Source organism: Mytilus galloprovincialis, chromosome 2, assembly GCF_965363235.1.
Source record: "Mytilus galloprovincialis chromosome 2, xbMytGall1.hap1.1, whole genome shotgun sequence".
Lineage (NCBI taxonomy): Eukaryota > Metazoa > Mollusca > Bivalvia > Mytilida > Mytilidae > Mytilus > Mytilus galloprovincialis.
Genome location: NC_134839.1, coordinates 100,971,602 through 100,993,260, shown reverse-complemented (window position 1 = coordinate 100,993,260; position 21,659 = coordinate 100,971,602). Strand labels below are relative to the sequence as shown.

General features: G+C 30.8%; 2 protein-coding genes across 2 annotated transcripts; one reads left to right on the top strand and one right to left on the bottom strand.

Moving 5' to 3' along the window:
* Nucleotides 1–1,005: 1,005 nt before the first annotated feature.
* Nucleotides 1,006–13,001, bottom strand: LOC143065146 (homologous-pairing protein 2 homolog). Its single transcript, XM_076238524.1, has 9 exons — nt 12,885–13,001; nt 8,810–8,904; nt 7,444–7,533; nt 6,710–6,821; nt 6,216–6,286; nt 5,252–5,326; nt 4,117–4,170; nt 3,525–3,584; nt 1,006–2,715 (listed from the first exon to the last, which is right to left on the bottom strand). The coding sequence occupies exons 1-9, from the start codon at nt 12,907–12,909 to the stop codon at nt 2,659–2,661; spliced, it is 639 nt and encodes a 212-aa protein (XP_076094639.1). The 5' UTR covers nt 12,910–13,001; the 3' UTR covers nt 1,006–2,658.
* Nucleotides 13,002–13,015: 14 nt separating this feature from the next.
* On the top strand, nt 13,016–19,068 carry LOC143065145 (enkurin-like). The gene is made up of 4 exons (XM_076238523.1): nt 13,016–13,177; nt 15,908–16,053; nt 17,747–17,976; nt 18,315–19,068. Exons 1-4 carry the CDS (start codon nt 13,101–13,103, stop codon nt 18,630–18,632), a joined length of 771 nt encoding a protein of 256 aa, XP_076094638.1. The 5' UTR covers nt 13,016–13,100; the 3' UTR covers nt 18,633–19,068.
* The last annotated feature ends 2,591 nt before the right edge of the window (nt 19,069–21,659 follow it).

Here is a 21,659-nt window from a genome sequence, read left to right as displayed (position 1 = left end):
CATTGGAAATCATACCACATTTTCTTATTTTTATAAAAATTACAAATTTCTAAAGTCCTGTAAGTAAGATGAAGTATATAAGGGTAAATAAAATTGTATGCCATATTCATCCATGGAAAATTTGATTTACAAAAGAAATTTCATAATATACTGTAGAAATAATCATTGTATTTTTCATTAACCATAAGATGAAGTATATAAGGGTAAATAAAATTGTATGCCATATTCATCCATGGAAAATTTGATTTACAAAAGAAATTTCATAATATACTGTAGAAATAATCATTGTATTTTTCATTAACCATGACTGAGGTACATGGCTAAACAATCGTCATATAAATGTGCCAAAGCTAATACAACTGCATACAAAATACGGTTGACTTCTTATAAGTCATTTCATTTAAGCAAATCTAAACACAACCATTAACTTGAAGACTAAAAGTTTCAAAGTCAATGAACTTAACATTAGCAGTTCATCTTAAACTGATCTTATCACAAACTAATACATGTAAAGTAAGCAAAAGACTAAGTCGATAGACTATGACTAAGGGGGGTGGGACCAAATATTCTCCATGTTAATGAGATATGCCAATGCTAATACAACTGCATACTAAATATAATGGACCTACCACTAGTTGTTCACCATAACCTAACCAAATCAGAAACTATTACATGTAAAACTAAAATAAGCAAAAGTTTTAAAGTCAATAGACCGTGAGTGAGGGGACAGGGTAAAATAATTTCCATTGAAATCAGATGTGCCAATGCTAATACAGCTGCATAGCAAATATGATTGACCTACCACTTGTGGTTCACCATAAACTAGTCCTAATAAATAACTAATACATTGTAAAGGACAAACTGCTGTCGCCGAAAACAGCATACCTATTTGCTATTTGACTCTGTCAAGGCGAGACGAAAACACCTGCTTGTTTTCCTATTTATTTGCAATAGTTGTTTTTAAATCTATGAAAGGAGTAACCTTGAAGCAGTCTTAAACCTTAATTTTTAAGTTATAATTTAATGGCCTTCACCACAATATATAATAATCAAAACATTGACAGGGTCCAATAAGGCAGGCAGTTTGAAACATCATCGATTAAATAACAAGAGGCTCTCAAGAGCCTGAATCGCTCACCTGGTAAACAATGCCTTATTAATTAACTAAATTAATAAATTAATGTTTGTTGTAAATTAAACAGAGTAACAAAGGCCATGTACTATCCTGGAAATACCTTTTAAAGCCTCTTAGGAACCTCTGGAAAGAAATGGGCATGAGTTCGCCCTACACTTGATCAAGATACAGTCTAGGTCAATCTGATGATTCACAATACAATTGCTATTAACAGTTTATCTGTATCTATAATAATATTCAAGATAATAACCAAACACTGCAAAATTTCTTTAAAATCATCAATTCAGGGGCATTATACCTGAAAAACCAGTTACCAAATTCGGCTGAAAATTTCAGGACAGGTAGACCTTGACCTAATAAATACTTTAACATCTTGTCTTATTTGCTCTAAATGCTGGAGTTTTTGAGATATAAGCCAAAAACTGCATTTTACCCTGTGTTCTATTTTTAGCCATGACGGCCATGTTTTTTGATGAAATAGAAAATAAAACACAAACTTTATTTTATACACCCTACTGATCATTCAATTGAAGTTTGGTTGAATTTGGTTGAGTAGTTTAAGAGGAGAAGATTTTTTAAAGTTAGCAAATATGATGAACAAATTGTGAAAAATTGTCATTAAAGGACAATAACCCCTTAAGGGGTCAATTGACAATTTTGGTCATATTAACTTATTTGTAGATCTTACTTTGCTGATCATTTTTGCTGTTTACAGTTTATCTTTATCTATAATAATATTCAAGGTAATGACCAAAAACTGCAAAATTTCCTTAAAATTACCAATTAAGTGGCAGCAACCCAACATTGGGTTGTTTGATTCATCTGAAAATTTCAGGGCTGATAGATCTTGACCTAATGAACATTTTTACCCTGTCAGATTTGCTCTAAATGCTTTCGTTTTTGAGATATAAGCCAAAAACTGCATTTGACCCCTATGTTCTATTTTTAGCAATGGCGACCATGTTTGTTGATAGATCAAAACTTCGGATACAATTTATAAACTAGATATCCTAAGGAACATTCAGTTAAAGTTTGGAAGTATTTGGCCTAGTAGTTTCAGAGGAGAAGATTCTTGAAATAGTTTATGACGACAGACGACGACGGACGCCAAGTGTTGGCATAAGCTCACTTTGGCCCTTCGGGCCACGTGAGCTAAAAACAAATAAAATTGGTAGCAATGAAAAAGACAAGAGTGCTTAAAGTGTTGTTAAACCCAACAATCAATCAATTAAACTCTACTCCAAACTCTTTTCTTTGCTTATTTGTGGTTTGAAGTCAGATTTTGTCAATCTGCATCAAAATCTCTATTTGGCCTAGGTTTATGATGTAAATGTTCATGTTTTATAAAAAAAATCTTTTCAATTTTTTACATTTCATTTTCTCACAAGTTCATGCATCCTTCTGAAATAATGGTACTAAATATTTAGGGCCATATAGAGGTCTTGTAATACCCGCTCCTTTGCACTCAATTCTGTCAAGGAATCTTTTTTAATAATTTAACAATAAAAGAAGTTAAAATAATATCAAATTTCTGGCACTGTCACATGTAAATCTTCATCCGTTTCTATTCCAACATCCTCCTAAAAAAGTTTTAAAAATTAAGCATAACATATATCTTAATTTTAGGATTCTACCATATGCTAATATATACATAAAAGTTATAAAATTTCAACTTTTAAGGGTTGTCACAATTGTAATATATATTTTTTACTGCAGCATGCAAGATCTATAACATCGCTTTCAAAAAAGTCATATTTTTTAGTCATGAATTCGGGTTACAGGCTGGTAAACAGACATCAAATGTAGAATTGACATAATTCACAAAAAAAATCAAGATTAAGACTTTTTTAGTTGATGTTTTCCCTATCACAGACGAACTTTTCCTGTCATAAAAATGACATGAGGACTAGTTACTATAAAACAGTTGTAAAAATACAAGTAAATACAACTCTTCAATTCAATTTTGTAGCAACAAGTGGTATATGTATGACCAAGTTGATACAATATTCCTATCATGATTTTTAGTAGAAGGTTGCAGAATTCATGGGAAATAATTAATCAAAGGAATCATGCCGATGAATTTTTCAGTGATCTCTTCTAAAGTTTTAGAGACACACACATGATTGGTTGACAGTTATTGAACATAAACACAAATATATTCCACTTGTCTTAGCCACTATTATTTCCTATTGGTTCATGAAATCATCAAAGGAGGTGCCACTAGTGGAGTAAAAATGTTGTACACTTCCTAAGCACATGAGTTGACCCCTAGTTTTTGGTAGGATATGCATAGGTCAATCTGTTGTTTTCTTTGCAATTTTTTGCAGGTTGTTGTTTGTATCTATTGCCCCCCCCCCCCCCCCCCCCCTTTCAGGTTTTTAATACTTACATATAACTGTTTCTTTGTTTTGGGATATCCTTCCAGGATTGCACCTAATACATCATTTGTCTGTTAAAGAAAGTCAAGATTGAAAACAATGTTGTCCATATTCCAAGTTACAAAGTAAAAGTGTTCAAGTAAGCTAAATCATTAAAAGTTATATTGTTTTCAAAATTCCAAGTAACAAAGTTAAAGTGTTCAAGTACACTAAATTTATTAAAAGTCATATTCATTTTATAAGGGGTTGGGTCAGGACTAGGATGAAGAAACTACATACTCTAATTTGTTTATGTTTATAAATTGCTCAGAAATTGTTTCCCCATCTTAAAGACAAGGCAGTGAACAATAGAGAATATGCCAAGGTTAACAAAAACAATTTCAAATATTCCAAATTCTATAATCGCAATTGGATCATTCTAGTCAGTGGATCAGTGCTAAGGTAAAGGATTGTTTGCATATTATCATGAAAGAAAAATTTTGTACAGGTTAATGGGTGATTGCAAATGTATGTGATCAAATGACAAAAATTTACTCTGTAAAAAGATTTACAATAGGAACAATATTTTACTGTAATTTTTTGGCACAAATAAAGTTATTTTACCATTCTTTTCCTCTTCCTCCATTCTTTAACAAACTTCTCTCTCATTTTATATATCTACAATGTAAAAAGATTTTTTTCATTCAATATATACATCAGAAATTAAAAGTTCTATGGTGCTGTTTTATTGGCATTGCTTGTTAAACTTTTGTATAATATATGTAATGTGTTGTTGTCTTTATTATTGGTTTATTTTGGAGGATACATGATGAAAGCTTAAAATGACCAATGAATCAACAAACCAAGAAAATAAGGTCAAGGTCATATGAACTCGACCAAACTTCATACTATGAGTTTATAACATGACAATATTTAGTGTCAAGTTCAGCAATGAATCCTGTTGGTTTCATTGTATTTGCACTCTTTATGGTGGTTGGTGCCAATTTGTTTTTTAATAATTCTGATGATTTGAATAATCTTATTATGTATTACCCTGTCTATATTTGCACTCTTTATGGTGGTTGGTGCCAATTTGTTTTTTAATAATTCTGATGATTTGAATAATCTTATTATGTATTACCCTGTCTGTATTTGCACTCTTTATGGTGGTTGGTGCCAATTTGTTTTTGAATAATTCTGATGATTTGAATAATCTTTTTATGTATTACCCTGTCTGTATTTGCACTCTTTATGGTGGTTGGTGCCAATTTGTTTTTTAATAATTCTGATGATTTGAATAATCTTATTATGTATTACCCTGTCTGTGTTTGCACTCTTTATGGTGGTTGGTGCCAATTTGTTTTTTAATAATTCTGATGATTTGAATAATCTTATTATGTATTACCCTGTCTATATTTGCACTCTTTATGATGGTTGGTGCCAATTTGTTTTTTAATAATTCTGATGATTTGAATAATCTTATTATGTATTACCCTGTCTGTATTTGCACTCTTTATGGTGGTTGGTGCCAATTTGTTTTTTAATAATTCTGATGATTTGAATAATCTTATTATGTATTACCCTGTCTATATTTGCACTCTTTATGGTGGTTGGTGCCAATTTGTTTTTTTTAATAATTCTGATGATTTGAATAATCTTTTTATGTATTACCCGGTCTGTATTTGCACTCTTTATGGTGGTTGGTGCCAATTTGTTTTTTAATAATTCTGATGAGTTGAATAATCTTATTATGTATTACCCTGTCTTTTTCTGCAGGAGATATCTGTACAGCTCCTCCTTTGAGGCTAGATAACTTTTCTTTACACTTTCTACACTGCAATAAATACAACGACACAATTTCTATATTTGTCATTTATTTTTAAAAGCGGATTGAAACAGTAGGGGATCCAGGAATTTTCATAAGTAGGGCCCACTGACTGCTTAAGAGGGGGCGGCTCTGGTCATGCTTCAGTGAATCACTATATAATCAACCAAATTTTTCCCAGAAAAGGGGAGGTTCCAGTCCCCTGGGCCCCCTAAATCTGCCTCTGTGAAACTGTATCGTCCTTTGATATAAATACTAACATTGCATATAAAAAATACTGTGAATATTAACAAAATAATAAATACATAAAATAAATTTCATTCCACCCTCACCACTTTTTAGGTCATTTTCTGAGAAAAACAAAACTTATCTTACATGGCCTTAACTCTGATGTGACTATCTGATTTCTAATAAATGCCTTATTCTTATGATATTTTGAAACTGACCTTTCATACAACACATTCCATTTCAAGGCAAAAGTAACTTTAAAGCCAATAAAGAAGAGAAATTTTAACTGGGAAACTTACAAAATCTCTTATAATATAACATGAATTCATTTCAATAAAAATATGAGAAGTGTTTGAAGAAAAAGAAAATTGAGTATGTCTGCTTTTAATTCCGGAAGATTGATATTTGGTTATTAACTTCATGAAATAAAGGGTTGGGTTCTATAACAAATCTAGAAAACTGTTTTATCTTTGCATCAAAGCCACCATCCCATGTCAAACTTAGCCAACACCCAACACCACTCATATGGTGTTCTACACTGTTTTCCCTTATGGACCGACTTTTGTCTGCATGCAGTTTTCAAACTTTCATCTTTTTTTATATTTCAAATGTTTTCTTTGCAAGCTTAAAACATAACTAATATTGATCTACTTAAGTACAAATATCTTACATCTTCATTAAGGGAATTCACTTCTTTCTCTGCATCTTCTGTAGATATAGAACTATTCAAACTTCTTAGCTCTGTCAAGTAGATGAACATTTTATCATATATTCAAAAGTGTATTGATTGTACAATGTATTGCTTACTCTAGCAACTTATCCATGTTATCTTTAAATGGTAACAAAATGAAAAAACTATTAGTGATCAAGCTCATTATCCCCACCCTATAATATTTTATTTTGAATATTTTAAAAGTCCCTGTTTCACAACAAATTGGTACTGCATTTCAGATTAATCTGATTATTGGAATTTTTAAAAATAAAATTTTACATTTTACAAATAACAAATTATAACTGGGTTGCTTCATGTATGAAATGTTAGTTTACTGATGTTTTCTGTTACATGTGAGCATCAAAATTGTTTTAACACTTCTTTTAATTGTGCTTTTTTGATAAAATTGATTCATAGCTTTAAATCTTTAAGAATAAATCAATTGTTCTTACCTGTCTCAAGTTTCTTATTTTCTTCTTGTTTACTCTGTACAAGTTCAGATAATTTGACAATTTCAAAATCCATTTCTTTTATCTCATTGTCATCCACATCTGGAAACTGTGACTATGTCACAAAGATCACAAAATCAAAATATTAAAATGTCAACCATAAAATTATTTAACTCCTCTTAAGTGAAAGGTAATATTTTTAATGTCTTAACCTTATCTGCACAGAAAAATATGAATGATTGTTTTACAATTCTATAACCAATACAACTTTTGCAACCCATATAAACAATTTTGAAATCTTGTTTATGGCATTGCATATAAAGGTCATACTTTTCTTTGATTGTTAATGACATCTTTAGGTCTGTTGGAAGTGTACTGCTTGATTTTTCAGAAAGTGAAAACATGTGTTATTTGTTAATTGTACATGGTTTTCTCCTTTGAATTGTTTCACATTTATTATGTTGGGACTGTTTTATAGTTTTGATCATTGTCAAAGGTCATACACTGACCTTTTTCTATCAGTGACTGAATATTCTTAGATCTGCACTTTCTGTCTTTTGTTTTTTTGTTAAATGTTTTTGTGCTTCATGCTGATACAGCATGATTTGGTTATATTTTTTTTATCATCTAATAAGTTAAAACTTTCATTATCCAATCTTTGTGTATACATGTTAACTGATTTTTTTCAGACAGTTTTTGACAAAGTCAACACACCAATAAAGCTTTGATAACCTCACCTGGTCTGCAAAATAACATTTCTGTTTTCCATTGATTTTTTCCTTAATTTTACCATCTTCTGTCAGAACTTCACACGCTTTAACTATGGCCTGAAAAAGGAGTGAAAATGCTTGTCTACTAGGTAAAATGTTTTAAAATATAAGACAATGAGAAGAATGCATATATTATCATGCTAAGCAAACCCCAACTCAAAAACAAGTAGTAGCTGTCTGACAGATACAAAAATCTCTAACATGTTACAACTCAGTTGAGCTGATTATCAAATATGGGGTCGATCATTATATTTAAGAAATGACTGTAATATTTTTTCAGTCTGTGAAGAAATAACATAAAAATGTGGTGCACACTGAATAACCCATGTAGCCTATTCCGAATAGGCAGAACAAATATTACAGTCATTTCTTATAATTTAATTCTTAATTCCATTTTAAACTGGAGTAAATCATGAAAAACGTTGATGACGTCACGATCACATAACAAAATTATGACTGAGCTGATAAACAAAATGACGTCAGCCAATTAGAAGACGTGTTACATCCAAAATTAAATTATTCAGTAATGAATAAATGTATTTGATATGTATATGATGAAAAAATTAAAACTTCAAAAACACAGAAAAAAATCAAAAGTATGGGCAAACAGGACATTAGATTTCTGACAGATCAGATTATATAGAAAAATCTGACTGAAAAGAGTAGTTGACAAATAGAGGGATAAATTAAATGCATTAATATAGCCAGCTCCCACTTTGTGCTAGTGTGTTAATTTACGGTTTTTGATTGAGTTAAGCCTTCCAATTGATATTTTATTGTGTGGTTTTCTATGTTGTGATGTTATGCTATTGTTTCAGAAAAAGGGAGAAGGTTTGGTACCATTAAAATGTTTAATCCCGCTGCAAATATTTGCACCTGTCCTAAGTCAGGAATCTGATGTACAGTAGTTGTCATTTGTTAATGTAATTTATACGTGTTTCTCGTTTCTCGGTTTTTTTTTATAGATTAGAACGTTGGTTTTCCAGTTTGAATGGTTTTTCACTAGTAATTTTGGGGCCCTTTATAGCTTTTTGTTTGGTGTGAGCCAAGGCTCCGTGTTGAAGGCCGTACATTGACTTATAATGGCTTACTTTTATATATTGTTATTTGGATGGAGAGTTGTCTCATTGGCACTCACACCACATCTTCCTATATCTATATACATGATTTAATATAACATAAAATTTGACAGTCTTTACTTCTTATTTCGCAGAGACTAAAAAAAACCAAACTCAGATATATATACAGAGTAATCTACTGTATCATATGATATTAATTGCTTCCAGCTATTAGTCTTACAAGCCCAGTTACCCACAAACTGTATTGAACTTACTGTTTTACCATGTTCTTTATGTAAATTATTACAAATATCAATGGCACTGTAAGGTCTGTTCTGTTTATTCAAGTAATCAAACACTGCCTTGGAAGCTGTAAATACAAAACATAGTTATTGTCATTACATTAGACTGTATTCAAATTAGTTCACTTCTACTTCTACTTTATAGTGGCAGCGTTCAACATGTTGAAGTTTAGGTCACTTGTACTGATAATTGTTTTGAGGATACATGTATATGTAACGGTTTATTTCTTCCTCTGTGATATTTTATCCTGAGGATAATTTGTCCTGGTAATTTTTTTCCAGGCATGGTATTTCACAGGTTGATTTTTTCCAGAGGAGTGAATATCTATCTGTGTTATGCGGATAGTATGTACCGGTATATATTTGCCGTACTATCTTTCACAGAACCGTATGAAATAGGGTCCCATTAACTACTATGTAAGTTACTCACAATCAATATATACCGGACTATAATTATAAAATGTTTCACAAAGGTAGACCAAATTTGCATAATTTATCAAAGGGAGGTAATTATGAGCAATTTATAAGATATTAATAAAAATATTTCTGAATCTATTTTATAGTGAAATTTTTCCTTAAATCTTATTTTTTATATATTCATTTATATAAAAAGATGACTTACAACTTGATTTAATAAGACAGATAACATTTCACAGGTAAAAACTATCCAGCTGTTAAACATGCTTTTGTTCCAATATAATGTTATGCTATGATTTATCTGATTTCCATATAATCAACAACTACATCTCTGTCCCTAGACGAAACTATTTATATAGTTAAAAATATCATCATAATCAAATTCTTCTATAATTACTGTTAACAGTAGTAATGCAACTATATTTCTACCTTACTTTTAAATTTATATTTGTACTGAGATCTGAAAACAACTCACTTTTACGTGTATTTCACTAACCTTATTTAATCATGATATTATTTTCACAATTACGATCTTTGAAATTACGTCTGGTTTTCTTCCCTGTTTCATTAAAATTTTCTTTTTAAAAGGATGATATTGACTTGAATATTTCAGGAAATTTTTTCAAGGATAATTTGTGAAATTATTTCCCATTATAATACATTTTTCTTTTAAAAATTTCGCTTTATTTCAAATACACTATTATTATTTCATAGCATTTTTAAAGGATAAGTTTTTTCTAATAACTATTCAATAAGTTAACTACCCAGATAGAATTTCACAGCAAAGGAAAAAATATTCCAGGGAAATATTTCCCTCCGGATAAAAAAAAATAACAATAACTACTGTGACATTTTTTCCTTCGGATCAAATTTCACCCGGATATAATTTTGCTTTACACATACAGTGAAAATTTCAGTTTTATAATTATAAAAAAAAACAAAATTAAAAAAAAACCAGATAGTCTGAAGGATTTCTGCTAATTGTATCTTTTAGTACAAAAGTTGAATACATTCAGATGAGGTACTGGGTACTATAAATGATCATGAAATAAGAGAAATTCATACATAACAATTCATGTGTTGGTCAATACTATTGGTAGTGCTGATAAAGAATTATGGTTAAATACCAAACAGTCTGCCACCAGAGAAAAAAGAAATACAAATGTGAAAGGCAACAAGGCATAATAACATGAGCAATACCAGCATTCTGAAGCCCGTAGTTTCTTAAATGGATACCGTGTCACTGGAATGATATCACTTAAACAAAAAATAACCAAAATGTCAAGAACACACAACCATCATTCTATACATGACAGTACTATTAATTCTCATCTATTCTTTTAACAAGTAACTTTATCATCACATGGACAACTCTACCTCAGAATGACAGTAATTATTTTTTTAAATGCAAAAAAATATTTTAAGGGTTGGGGTTTAGTCTAGAATCTGAACGGTAACTTTTACCACACATATATTTTTATTTGGTATTAAAGGGGCATTAACGGTATAGATACCTGAGCCTGTAGTTCAGTGGTTGTTTGTTGTTGGTTCATTTCTGTCATATTCGTTTTTCATAAAATCTTTTGTTATAAATTAGGCCAGTAATTTTCTCAACAGAATTGTTTCATATTTTACACATTTGTGCCTTTTATAACCAATCATACTGTATGGGTTTTTCTCATCGTGGATGGCTGTAGGATTGCCTGTAATAAATTGCTTACATCCACCTTATTCATTCATTTGACTATGATGGATCTAAGCTTGTCTCATTGACAACCATACCACAAATCCTTTTTTTATAGAGAATTATACATATTTCTGAATGTTTTGAAAATCAAACATTTTCTTTCTTCAAATGTTTTTTTCTTTCTTTTAGTCTAATAATACCATACAATAAAATTGTGCCGTCATGTACAATTCTATAGTTCATAAATTACACCATTAACACTGGGAAGACTGGTGACATCAAATGAACAAAAATTCATTTCAGTTTAAGTAGTGACATAAATGTATTCTACAATTAATTAATACTCCTTCAATTACAATTATTCATCTTTGTAAAAATCTCATTTGATATGTAATTCAATTTGTAAGTCCTTTATAAAAATACATTAATTAATCATAAATAAAGCAAGTTAAATATGACATGTACAAACATGCCAGGCAAGGGATTAAATATCATTTACTCTAGAACAAGACTCTTTTGTTCTAGATTGATGTAACAGATCATGAATTAGGATACTCCCTGAAAAATAACATACATTTGCAGTTTAAAACATATTGTTTTTAACATTTCTAGTTTTAAATCCTTTCAATACATGCAATACATTTTTTTTTAAACTCTAGATGTACATGTACAACATTTGTACAATGTATAAAATTTTGTAGTTTCTTTTTGATTATATAAAGTATTTTTCTTTTGCAAAGGAAATTTATTTCATTTGGGATTATCATAGGAATCCAAACAGGAGAATACAAATATAATTCTTAAACCACTTGGATCAGTTGGGTACGCTGCTTATTTTATAAATCTGCATGTGTTTAAATAACTTGGGCAAAGTCCATTTTGGTGACTAGAGTACTTATTAATAACATCTTCTTTGATTTTTTGTATTAGTCTGTTTTTTTGTGTGTTTTTGATTATTTTTACATACATGTATATAGCTGTTACCACTTGTCAATATGATTCATAATGCATTAGATAAATTAGGCTCATCTCCAATTCGTTGACAATAAAAGGTTAATTTAATTAATATTGACAGAATTATGTGTCAAGACTTTGATGGTTGTATCATGTGTTTGAAGTAAAATATCAAAATGTAATGTTTAATTAACCTTTTTACATAATGACATATGTCATGTCATGTATGTGTTAAAAAAAACAAGATTATCAAAAAGATAAATTTAAAAAGCACCAACCTGAAAGGTAAACTCAAGACACTTAATTGGCCAACAAAATAAATATTTACATGTAAAATATAAAACAGATTTATTTTTGACTTTTCATTTAACCTCCAAGTTATAGGTGGTACGGGGATACTTTCAAATTAGTCCATTTTGTCTTTATTATTAAATAGTCATCCCCTATTAAAGCTTGCTAGGCCATATATTCATTTCCACCCCAACCCCTTTTTCAAAATTATCAAATGGTCCCCCCTCCCCAGCCTATTATTTCAGCATGGCTTGCAAGGGTTAATCTCAGAAGTTAGAGGCAGAAACATATAATGTAGGTAATCATAAATTATGAATGTGATATATAGCCAGTGACAGGTATCAAATTGCTATGAATTGGGTGTATGTTGTCCAAAAACACATTTGCACCCATATTGTTGGTTTTGTGTTCAATAATTTTGTAATCGAGAATGTGTATTGCTACATACTTTTTTGAAAGTTTCATAATAAATTGACAGGCTGAAAACATTTTTTTGTCAAGGATTTGTACTTGGTTTCATTTAAATAAATCTTTCGCATGTTTTGGTTAGTCATAAAATAATAAATATTTATTTTCGTTTCATTGACATTGTTTCGTGCATTTCTTTTTTGTGTTGTCATTTTAAAAACCGGGTTTACAGGTAAAGTTTGTTCCTACATAAATAAATGAACATATTATTGTTATTTTGTTATTAACAACCTTGTGCTTCTTTTGATTTACTCATGTTAAAATACAGTCTAATCTGGTCAATGTTTACGTTTGAAGTATTGGCGGGAAATAATTTTCAGGGGACATAATATTATAATTGGAGTTATCGGCCTTTGATGACGTACTTCCTGGAAACGGCCTCAGTTTATTTATCTGAAATTTTCTTATTGTTTGTACAGTGCATAGGACAACATCAGAGATATAAAGATGTATACAAGAGACGATGAACCAACAATTTATGGGTTGATCCCTGAAGCAGAGATAAAAAGAGAGAAAGCACCAAGGTAATGATCAAATAATTAAGATTGTCTTGCAAATAAATTAGAAATAGAAAGAAATATTAGAACTGAAGAACGTTAGTATAAAATTTATAAACACATGTCTATCAACATAGGATATTTTGCTTGGTCTTTTGCATTTTAAAAAATTGTTTCTTTATAAATTATATTTTATCATAAACTGGACCCCTTTTAGTTTTTACAGCATACTGTGCAGTATTGATTTTGCTCATTGTTGATGGTTAAACAGTAACTTATATTTGTAAACTTGTATGTCATTTAGTCTCTGGTGGAGAGTTTTCTCATTGACAATCATACCACATCTCAGGGTTCTCCATGGCCTGTTTAACGATGGCGCCCCGCCATCGTTCAAATGTCTTGCGCCATCGTCAAATGACTCGCGCCATCGTTAAATTGTATTCCGGCATCGTTCAAAACTTCATCGTTTTTTGTAGCCCGACGCCATTTTTTTTTATCAATTATAATCAAATGCATGTAATTGCATAACCCTTAGGCTTTTTATGTTATAATCCAATACAGTTCTAACGCCTGAGGGATATCCGGATTAAAATCGCTAATCACTTCCAAGTACCTGAGCTTGTACAGGTAGATCAACAAACCAGACAAGAGAATACTATCTGAGGATAGACGATCCATTAGTCGAATTAATCAACTAAGTTTCAGCAAATGATTATGATAATTTAGATTAAATAAATAAATTAATAATCCAGTTACAAAGAAAACAGTTTAACAAGTCGAACACGTGCTTTATTTTGACTTACGCAATCAGCATCCCCCCTTTTCAAGAAGTACAAAATAAGACGCAAAACAGTAAATATTATTTCATCGCAAATAACTCGAGTACTGCTGTAACGATAATTTAGAATTACTTTAAAAGTTTAAAAGTAAAAACTTAAATATTTCCTGTAAAGAAATATCGTATCGTAATTCCGAATTCATTTCGTATATTACAATCAAATTGATACATCCGCGTTTCCGGTTTCTATTCAGACTCGAAAGATGCATGTTTATTACACAGCATCAATTTGCCAGATAAAGTCATTAAAAACCTTTTCATTTGTCAACGTTTGCTTTACAAATCTCTTTAACCTTTTACATAACCCGTACTAATCGTTTTGTTGTTGCTGCAAATCAGTCATACCGGTAATGGGTTCTGAATTTGACAGTGTCCATGAAAAATAAGCTCCACATCATATGATTTTTAACCCCCATAACAATAACCAAAAATACAAGAAATCTACATAGGGACCTTCATGACAGCTTTTGGTCATTCTCGACTAAGGGGGGTCCATGAAGACTTGGCATTTGAATGGTTAAAAACGGCAATAAATGAAAATATTGATACTTCTAATTCTATAATGAAAATTCAAATAAATATAATTTAAATAAGCAATGAATTAGCATGTTCACCATTCCTTGTATGGAGGGATAAAATACTTCCGATCGCGCTACACTGTACAGCTTAGACACGGTTTGTAATGGTGAAAGTTCCTCCATCGTTCAATTTTCATCCATGGAGATCCCTGCATCTTATATTTATATTTGAAATTCACACTTGACTTGAGAAAAGATGCCACAAGAACATAAGCCAACTTTTCATGAAGCAAATGCGTGAGATTTGGCCAAAATTGAAAAGATCAAAAAGAAAAAACAATAGATCAAAGGAAAATGCCGCCAAAAAAACATAACCATGTGTGAGTTTCACGCTAACTGTGTGAGACTTGGCAGCGCCCTGCTTTAACAGTATCCCGTTATTAAGCTTGTCTGAAGAAAGTGCTGGGATATAATTGTCTCTCATTCAAATTGCTTTAAAACTCTAAAAAGACAAAAACAGATAACTAATCAAGCTACATTGTAAAAGATTAATTCCAAACATCTTATATTTTTTGAATACTTTAATACTTATAGCATATAATTCATCAGGATCCTTAATTTAAAAAGAATGACAATATTATACATTGTAATGTCATCATCCCAATTCACCCGAAAGTAATCTTCAAAATGTTGATGGCTTTGAACCTTTCTGTACCTAAAGAAGAAGAAGAAGACAAGACTGTTTCATGACATTTTTTAACCAAGATAAATGAAAAATACCTTGTTGACTAGTTTACCCCTAACTCTTAAAAGAGTCCCAGTCAAAGTATTAAGGATAAAAAAAAACAGAAACTGTTCTGCCTTCATTAACAACTACAGGTCATGACTGTTCGTCCATCAACATTGATCAAAACCCTTACTTTGTCAGCTAAAATGGCCACAAAATGGCAAATGTAAATCAAACATGAAAACTAAGTCTGATTTGTGTACAAAACCATGAATAATAAACAGATAGGATATTAATTTTAAAAGAGGAAGATGAGGTAAAATGTACAATTGCCAATCAGACAACTCTCTGCAAGAGAAATTAACAACTATAGGTCATTATTTGATAATGCAAATGATTTTCTGTTACAAGAAAGTTTACTTTAAAAAGTAATAGTAAATTTACTAAGCCAAATCTGAAGTTTCATATGACTTTAAACCAAACAACTGCATGCATGAGTCTTTTGAAAAAATTAAGAAATATGAAAGATATGTATATATATATATATGCAGCAATAACATGAATAACAAAAAAAGGAAAATCTTTCACTTTTTATAATAATTGAAAAAAATATCATTTCTAATTTATGGATGTATACAAATATTTTAATAATTCTTGTATTATTATTTTTTAAGACATGTTTCAAAGTTCAGAGATGATGCAAAGGGTGATTATGTCAAACTTAAAGATGATCACAAGACAATGGGCCAAGCCAAAGTTCCTGTTAGACAACCAGAAAGTTTTATGAAGAAACATGAAAAAGAACCTGTCCTTCCAGACAGTAAGTCATAATTTCTTTAGTCGGGTAACCATTTGGTTATAACATTTTATATCAGTTGTGGAACATGGGACAAAAAACTGACATGAAAGCATAAATAAATGTTAATTACTTCCCCAAAAAAATTATAAAATTTTGAAGGTGTGTTTCATTTTAATGTCCATCATAATGAAAGACAAACTTTCTACATGTACAAGGTCTCAAATCAAGCTCACTCAATACCTTGACAAATATGATGTCAATTGCAAACAAATTAGGGATGACAGCTATATATTAAATACCACTTCTTAAAATAGGACCAAGTAGATACATGTAGTAGTTAAATTTGTAAACCTTGGAAAATACCTCAGAAGAATTTTATTTATAAATAAAATGTTATTGAAATTTATGTGAACATTTCCATTTCAATGTAAATGGTAATAAGTCTTGTTTTAATGTCCAAATTTTTTTTTTAAAGAAATAAAAACCCACAAAAACTTCAATTTTTGAGTTAATCAGTATATTTATAGATCTGATCTATTTCATAAAGTTTTTGTATAAATATTCAACTAGAACACACCCGCGAAATCGCGGGCATTCAGAGCGTAGTTTAAAATAAAGTATCAGTATGTAAAGTGTTGTTGGAAGAATTTTGTTAAATACAGAATGACTGGAGAATTTCAGCAAAAGTATCATAAGTCATAGGTTATTGGGGACAGGAAAATGTTTTTTTACCCTCCACCTTTATTTCCAAAGTTCCCAATTTTTGGTTTTCTATCAATTTCAATATGAACATACATTTAGTATGTTATGAACATTTATTTAAGTAAGGAGCCTGTAATTCAGTGGTTGTCGTTTGTTTATGTGTTACATATTTGTTTTTCGTTCGATTTTTTGTACATAAATAAGGCCGCTAGTTTTCTCGTTTGCATTGTTTTACATTGTCATTTCGGGGCCTTTTGAAGCTGAGTATGCGGTATGGGCTTTGCTCTTTGTTGAAGGCCGTACGGTAACCTATAATTGTTAATTTCTGTGTCATTTTGGTCTCTTGTGGAGAGTTGTCTCAACATGGCAATCATACCACATCTTCTTTTTTTTTGTATCAAAAGTTCACATGAAAAATTTTATCGCTTATCTGTATATTATGAACATTCATTACTATATAAATAACGCGTATTTACTTTCAATTCTAAGTTTACTAATCGATCCATGGTGATCATTGATATAGTATACAGACCCTCTCTATTTAATAAACTCTGTGACTGCCGTGGATAGTAAACTTGAAAATGATAGCAGATAAAATCCTGAAAATACACTTTATTCGTAGTATATGTATGTTCAAATAATACAGAAAAACGCAAACCGGAAGTCTAATCTGACTTAAAATTTCGTACAATGACGGGACAATACCCGGATGCCCTTTTTCTCGTTTTTCTCCTAAAATAACTCAATCTGAATAATCATATGAATGGATGACAAATGCGACTATGCACTGTACCTATAGGACACAGAGGCGTGTTGATTAATTTATTGTGGAAAGAAGAGAAGCGACACCAAAAATGAGGTCTTCTCGTTTAATAGTATAGATTCTTTATATAATCAGATTCAGTTGAAGTTCTTATTGTATTTCAAATGTACATGTATGAAAAACTGTTCTACAAAAAAATTCTGTCCATTTATATTACTTTGTCTTATGTGTTTCCCATTTTGTTTACAGGGAGAACTTTTAAATATCCAGACGAGGAAAGAAAAAGACCACCTGTACCTACAACTAAAGAGCAACCTTTAATGGGTCTCAAAACATCAAAGAATTTCATCACTAATAATGCTGTCCAAAACATCACTTCTGTACCTAGAATGCCACAAAAAGTATATGTTGACACAAGGGGAGGACACAAAAACTTGCTGGAGCCATCAGGACTGGAACCAGTTTATGTTCATAGAAAGGTAACATTTATCACCTGAAACTCATTGTTTTTTCACACATTGTGTGCTAAACCTTTTTATATCTATAACAGTAAACATTTTTTTTAAGTAATCAAATTTTGATTCTTTTAAAACTGATGATTAAGTTACTTTGACTAAAAAAAGACATTAAATATTAAAGAAAACTTCTTCAAGTAGGTTCTGTGACAAATTTTTTAATTTACTCTTGTGATGTAAATTGTTGACACTTATATACATGTACTAGATATTTTAAAATTCCTTGTTATGTAGATCTTTGGAGAAATTTAGAAGTAATTGTTCTGTTAAATATTTACACAACATATTTTATTTGATTGCAGGATTATGGTGAAACACCAAAATATTTAGAAAAGAGGAAGGATGAGATGAAAAGAGCTCAGGAAGAATATGATGCATATATAGCAGAACATTTCAGACGAGGAGCAATGCGATCTCTATCAGGAGACGAACGACAGGCAATTTTACAAGGTCTTAAAACAAACTGGGAGGAAATTCATGACCAGTACCAGGGCCTGTCAGTTGTTACTGATACCGCTCCAAAGAAAAACAGGAAAGAAAGAATGGAAGCTGAAATGAAACAACTAGAAAGAGACATTGAAACAATTGAAAGACACAATGTTATATACATTGGAAACTAACAATGCTTAATAAACTAAACATCATGTTAAGATAATAAGAAAATTTCCTAAATGTTGATAGATATCAGTGCTTCAAAAGTTTTACATCAGTTATACAATATTTAAAACCAAGTCAATCTGAAGAAAAGACAATATGCATGTATACAAAAAATAAGCATTACAAAAGTAAAAATGCAAAGATAGACATAAGATATAGAAGAAAACAACCACATTTGTTAGGATTTGCAAGTTTCCATTTTATATAATTATTTTATCACTTTTTAAATGTCATTCCATCCTTTTTAGTAACTCTATGAAGAAGTTTGTTCTGTAATATATACTGTACAGATTATGTAAAAAAAATATATTTTCATTTGTTTATATAGATAAATTGGGATGGGTTTATCTATTTAACCAAATGATATATTATATTATGAAATAAACTATGAAATATATAGCATAGACTAATCGTCTTTAATTAATGTCATAAAAACTATAGATCCGAGTGATGACATGGTGTTTTTTTTCTTTTCCATTTTCTTAAAACCCTAGAATCCCATGTAGGTGTATCCTATCATGCACCTGATGTTCAGTGGTTTTTGTTTATTGCTGTGGTTCATAAGTGTTTCTCATTTCTTGTTTTTTACATAGATTAGACTGTTGTTTTTCCTGTTTAAATTGTTTTACACTAACCGGTAGTCATTTTGGTGCCGTTAATAGCTTGCTGTTCGGTGTGAGCCAAGGCTCTATGTGGAAGACAGTACTTAGACCTATAATGGTTTACTTTTATAAATTGTGACTTGGATAGAGAGTTGTTTTATTGGCACTCATACCACATCTTTTTATATCTATGTATAGATTACAGTGAAATGGTCTAAAGGTTTTGGTTACCAATGTAGTTCCACCATTTGTAGATATCCAAATCATACAATTATTCATTTATTGTAATTGCTACAACAAGAGTCCACATGCTGAATTGTTTCACCTGCTTTAATAACCATTGATTTTATGTTAATAGTCCTAAATATAAAGTTTTATCCTCGGCTTAGTATATATCTAGGATTTTGATTGGTTAACGCATGTCATTACAAAACCCATAGCCCCTGGGTGTTGCTAACCCATATCCCCGGATGTTGCTAACCATTATCCCGGGGAATTTCACGCAAGTTTTCCTTAGTTCCATGATTGCTCCTTGTGAAATATTGAATTCTGTAGATTATCCATGATGTTTGTAGTTAAATATTTAATTCATTAACAATTTTGTCCTATTATGCCGATCATTTACACTCATTTCATTAAATGCATCACTTGACTGCCACATTTTCAAGGAATGGGACTACTGACCTAGCTATGCAAATGACCCACGTTGACGTCACACCATCTATGACGTAACTCTCACAACATTGAGAGCCAAATTTGACTCAATCCAGTTTCTCTGTCTCCGTATTAAAAACGTCTTATATTTGACTACCTGTAGGGTTCTACCAATGGTAGTACCCTACACCCTGTAAAAAATATGTAAAATTTCCAAATTTCAATAAAACATTTTTAGATAATGAAAAAAACGTTGTTTTCACGTTACACTTTGTACCCGAATTTCTATAAAACTCGCCCAATTCAGACTAAGACCAGGGATAAATTCGTTATCTACGTTCATATCCGTAGATATGGATATTTTAACACCCTTCAGTACACTGTACACCCTTCGGCTACGCCTCATGGTGTACTGGGGTAAAATATCCATATCTACAGGTATGAACATAGATAACTTATATTACAAGTATCACATAGACGTCATAGACACGATCCAAGAAAATGAAATCAATAGCTGATAACTAAGCAAGAAATACACAGTAACCGTACAATCGTTCCATACAACGAATATAGTTGACCTATTACTTATACAATACAAGAAACAGTCTAAAGCATGAAAACTTTATATTGACCATGTGCACAAGGTCAGATGAACCCTTCTAGACAGATGTGGTACCTCAAAATCATTTCATGCATCAAAAATAGTTTACCTATTGCTTATAGTATCAAAGAAACAAACTTAATCAACAAGCAAAATAACATTAAACAATGAACCCTAAAAATGAGGTCAAGGTCAGATGGACCCTGCCAGACAGACATACACCTTAAAATAATTGAATGCATCAAATTTTGATGAACCATTGCTTATAGTATGTATGTATTAAGAATAAAAAATTAAAATTAACAAATAAAACATGAAGATGAGGACAAGGTCAGATGATACCTACACAATCATTTCATTCACCAAAGCTGCGCCTTGAGCGCATGATCATACGACCATCGTCTTGTGTGAGAATTTTTATGTTATGATCATAAATAGTTTCTGACATACAGACATGTGAAAAAAAAACACACCTTTTTTAGTTACAAAGTCCCGTTACTCAAAAAGTTTTAATCTCATTTTCACCAAAAAGGTTACAGATCGTTTGACCGTTATAAGAAACAACTATATTAAGTTTCATGAAATTTGGATAAGTCGTTCTCAAGTTACAGTGCGACATGTTTACGACAACATTACAGACAACATTTGTATACCATAATATGTCCCGTCAAAATTGTGAAGGGCGTATAAAACCTAACCATTGAGCAATGAACATTGAAAATGAGGTCAAGGTAAAGTAAAACCTGTCAGACTGACATGTACATCCTAAAATAATTCAATACATGAAATATAGGTGATTTATTGCATATAATATTAGAAAAAAACAGACCAAAACATAAGAAAATTTACTTAGTTCACTGACCAATGAAATAAGGTTGAGGTAAAGTGAAAACTGTCTGACAGACATGAGGACCTTGCAGGGTAAGCATACCAAATATATTTATCCTGTAACACATAAGATAGAAATTAACATTTCAAATTTTTTTTATTCAAGTTTTCACTGAATAATGAAAATTAGGGCAAGGGCAATAGATATAAGACATGCAAACTTCACAGTATAAGGCATCTATAAATAAAGTATGAAACTTATGTGACATTAGTCGCAGGCTGGACAAAAACCTTAAACTTCATAT

Coding starts and splice junctions, on each gene's coding strand:
- LOC143065146 (XM_076238524.1), bottom strand. CDS start 12,909: ATGAGTAAATCAAAAGAAGCACAAG. Junction 7,534..8,809: donor ATAAAGAACATGGTAAAACA/GTAAGTTCAATA, acceptor CTCCTTTTTCAG/GCCATAGTTAAAGCGTGTGA. Junction 3,585..4,116: donor GGAGGAAGAGGAAAAGAATG/GTAAAATAACTT, acceptor TTTCTTTAACAG/ACAAATGATGTATTAGGTGC.
- LOC143065145 (XM_076238523.1), top strand. CDS start 13,101: ATGTATACAAGAGACGATGAACCAACAATTTATGGGTTGATCCCTGAA. Junction 13,178..15,907: donor AAAAGAGAGAAAGCACCAAG/GTAATGATCAAA, acceptor TTATTTTTTAAG/ACATGTTTCAAAGTTCAGAG. Junction 16,054..17,746: donor AGAACCTGTCCTTCCAGACA/GTAAGTCATAAT, acceptor TTTTGTTTACAG/GGAGAACTTTTAAATATCCA.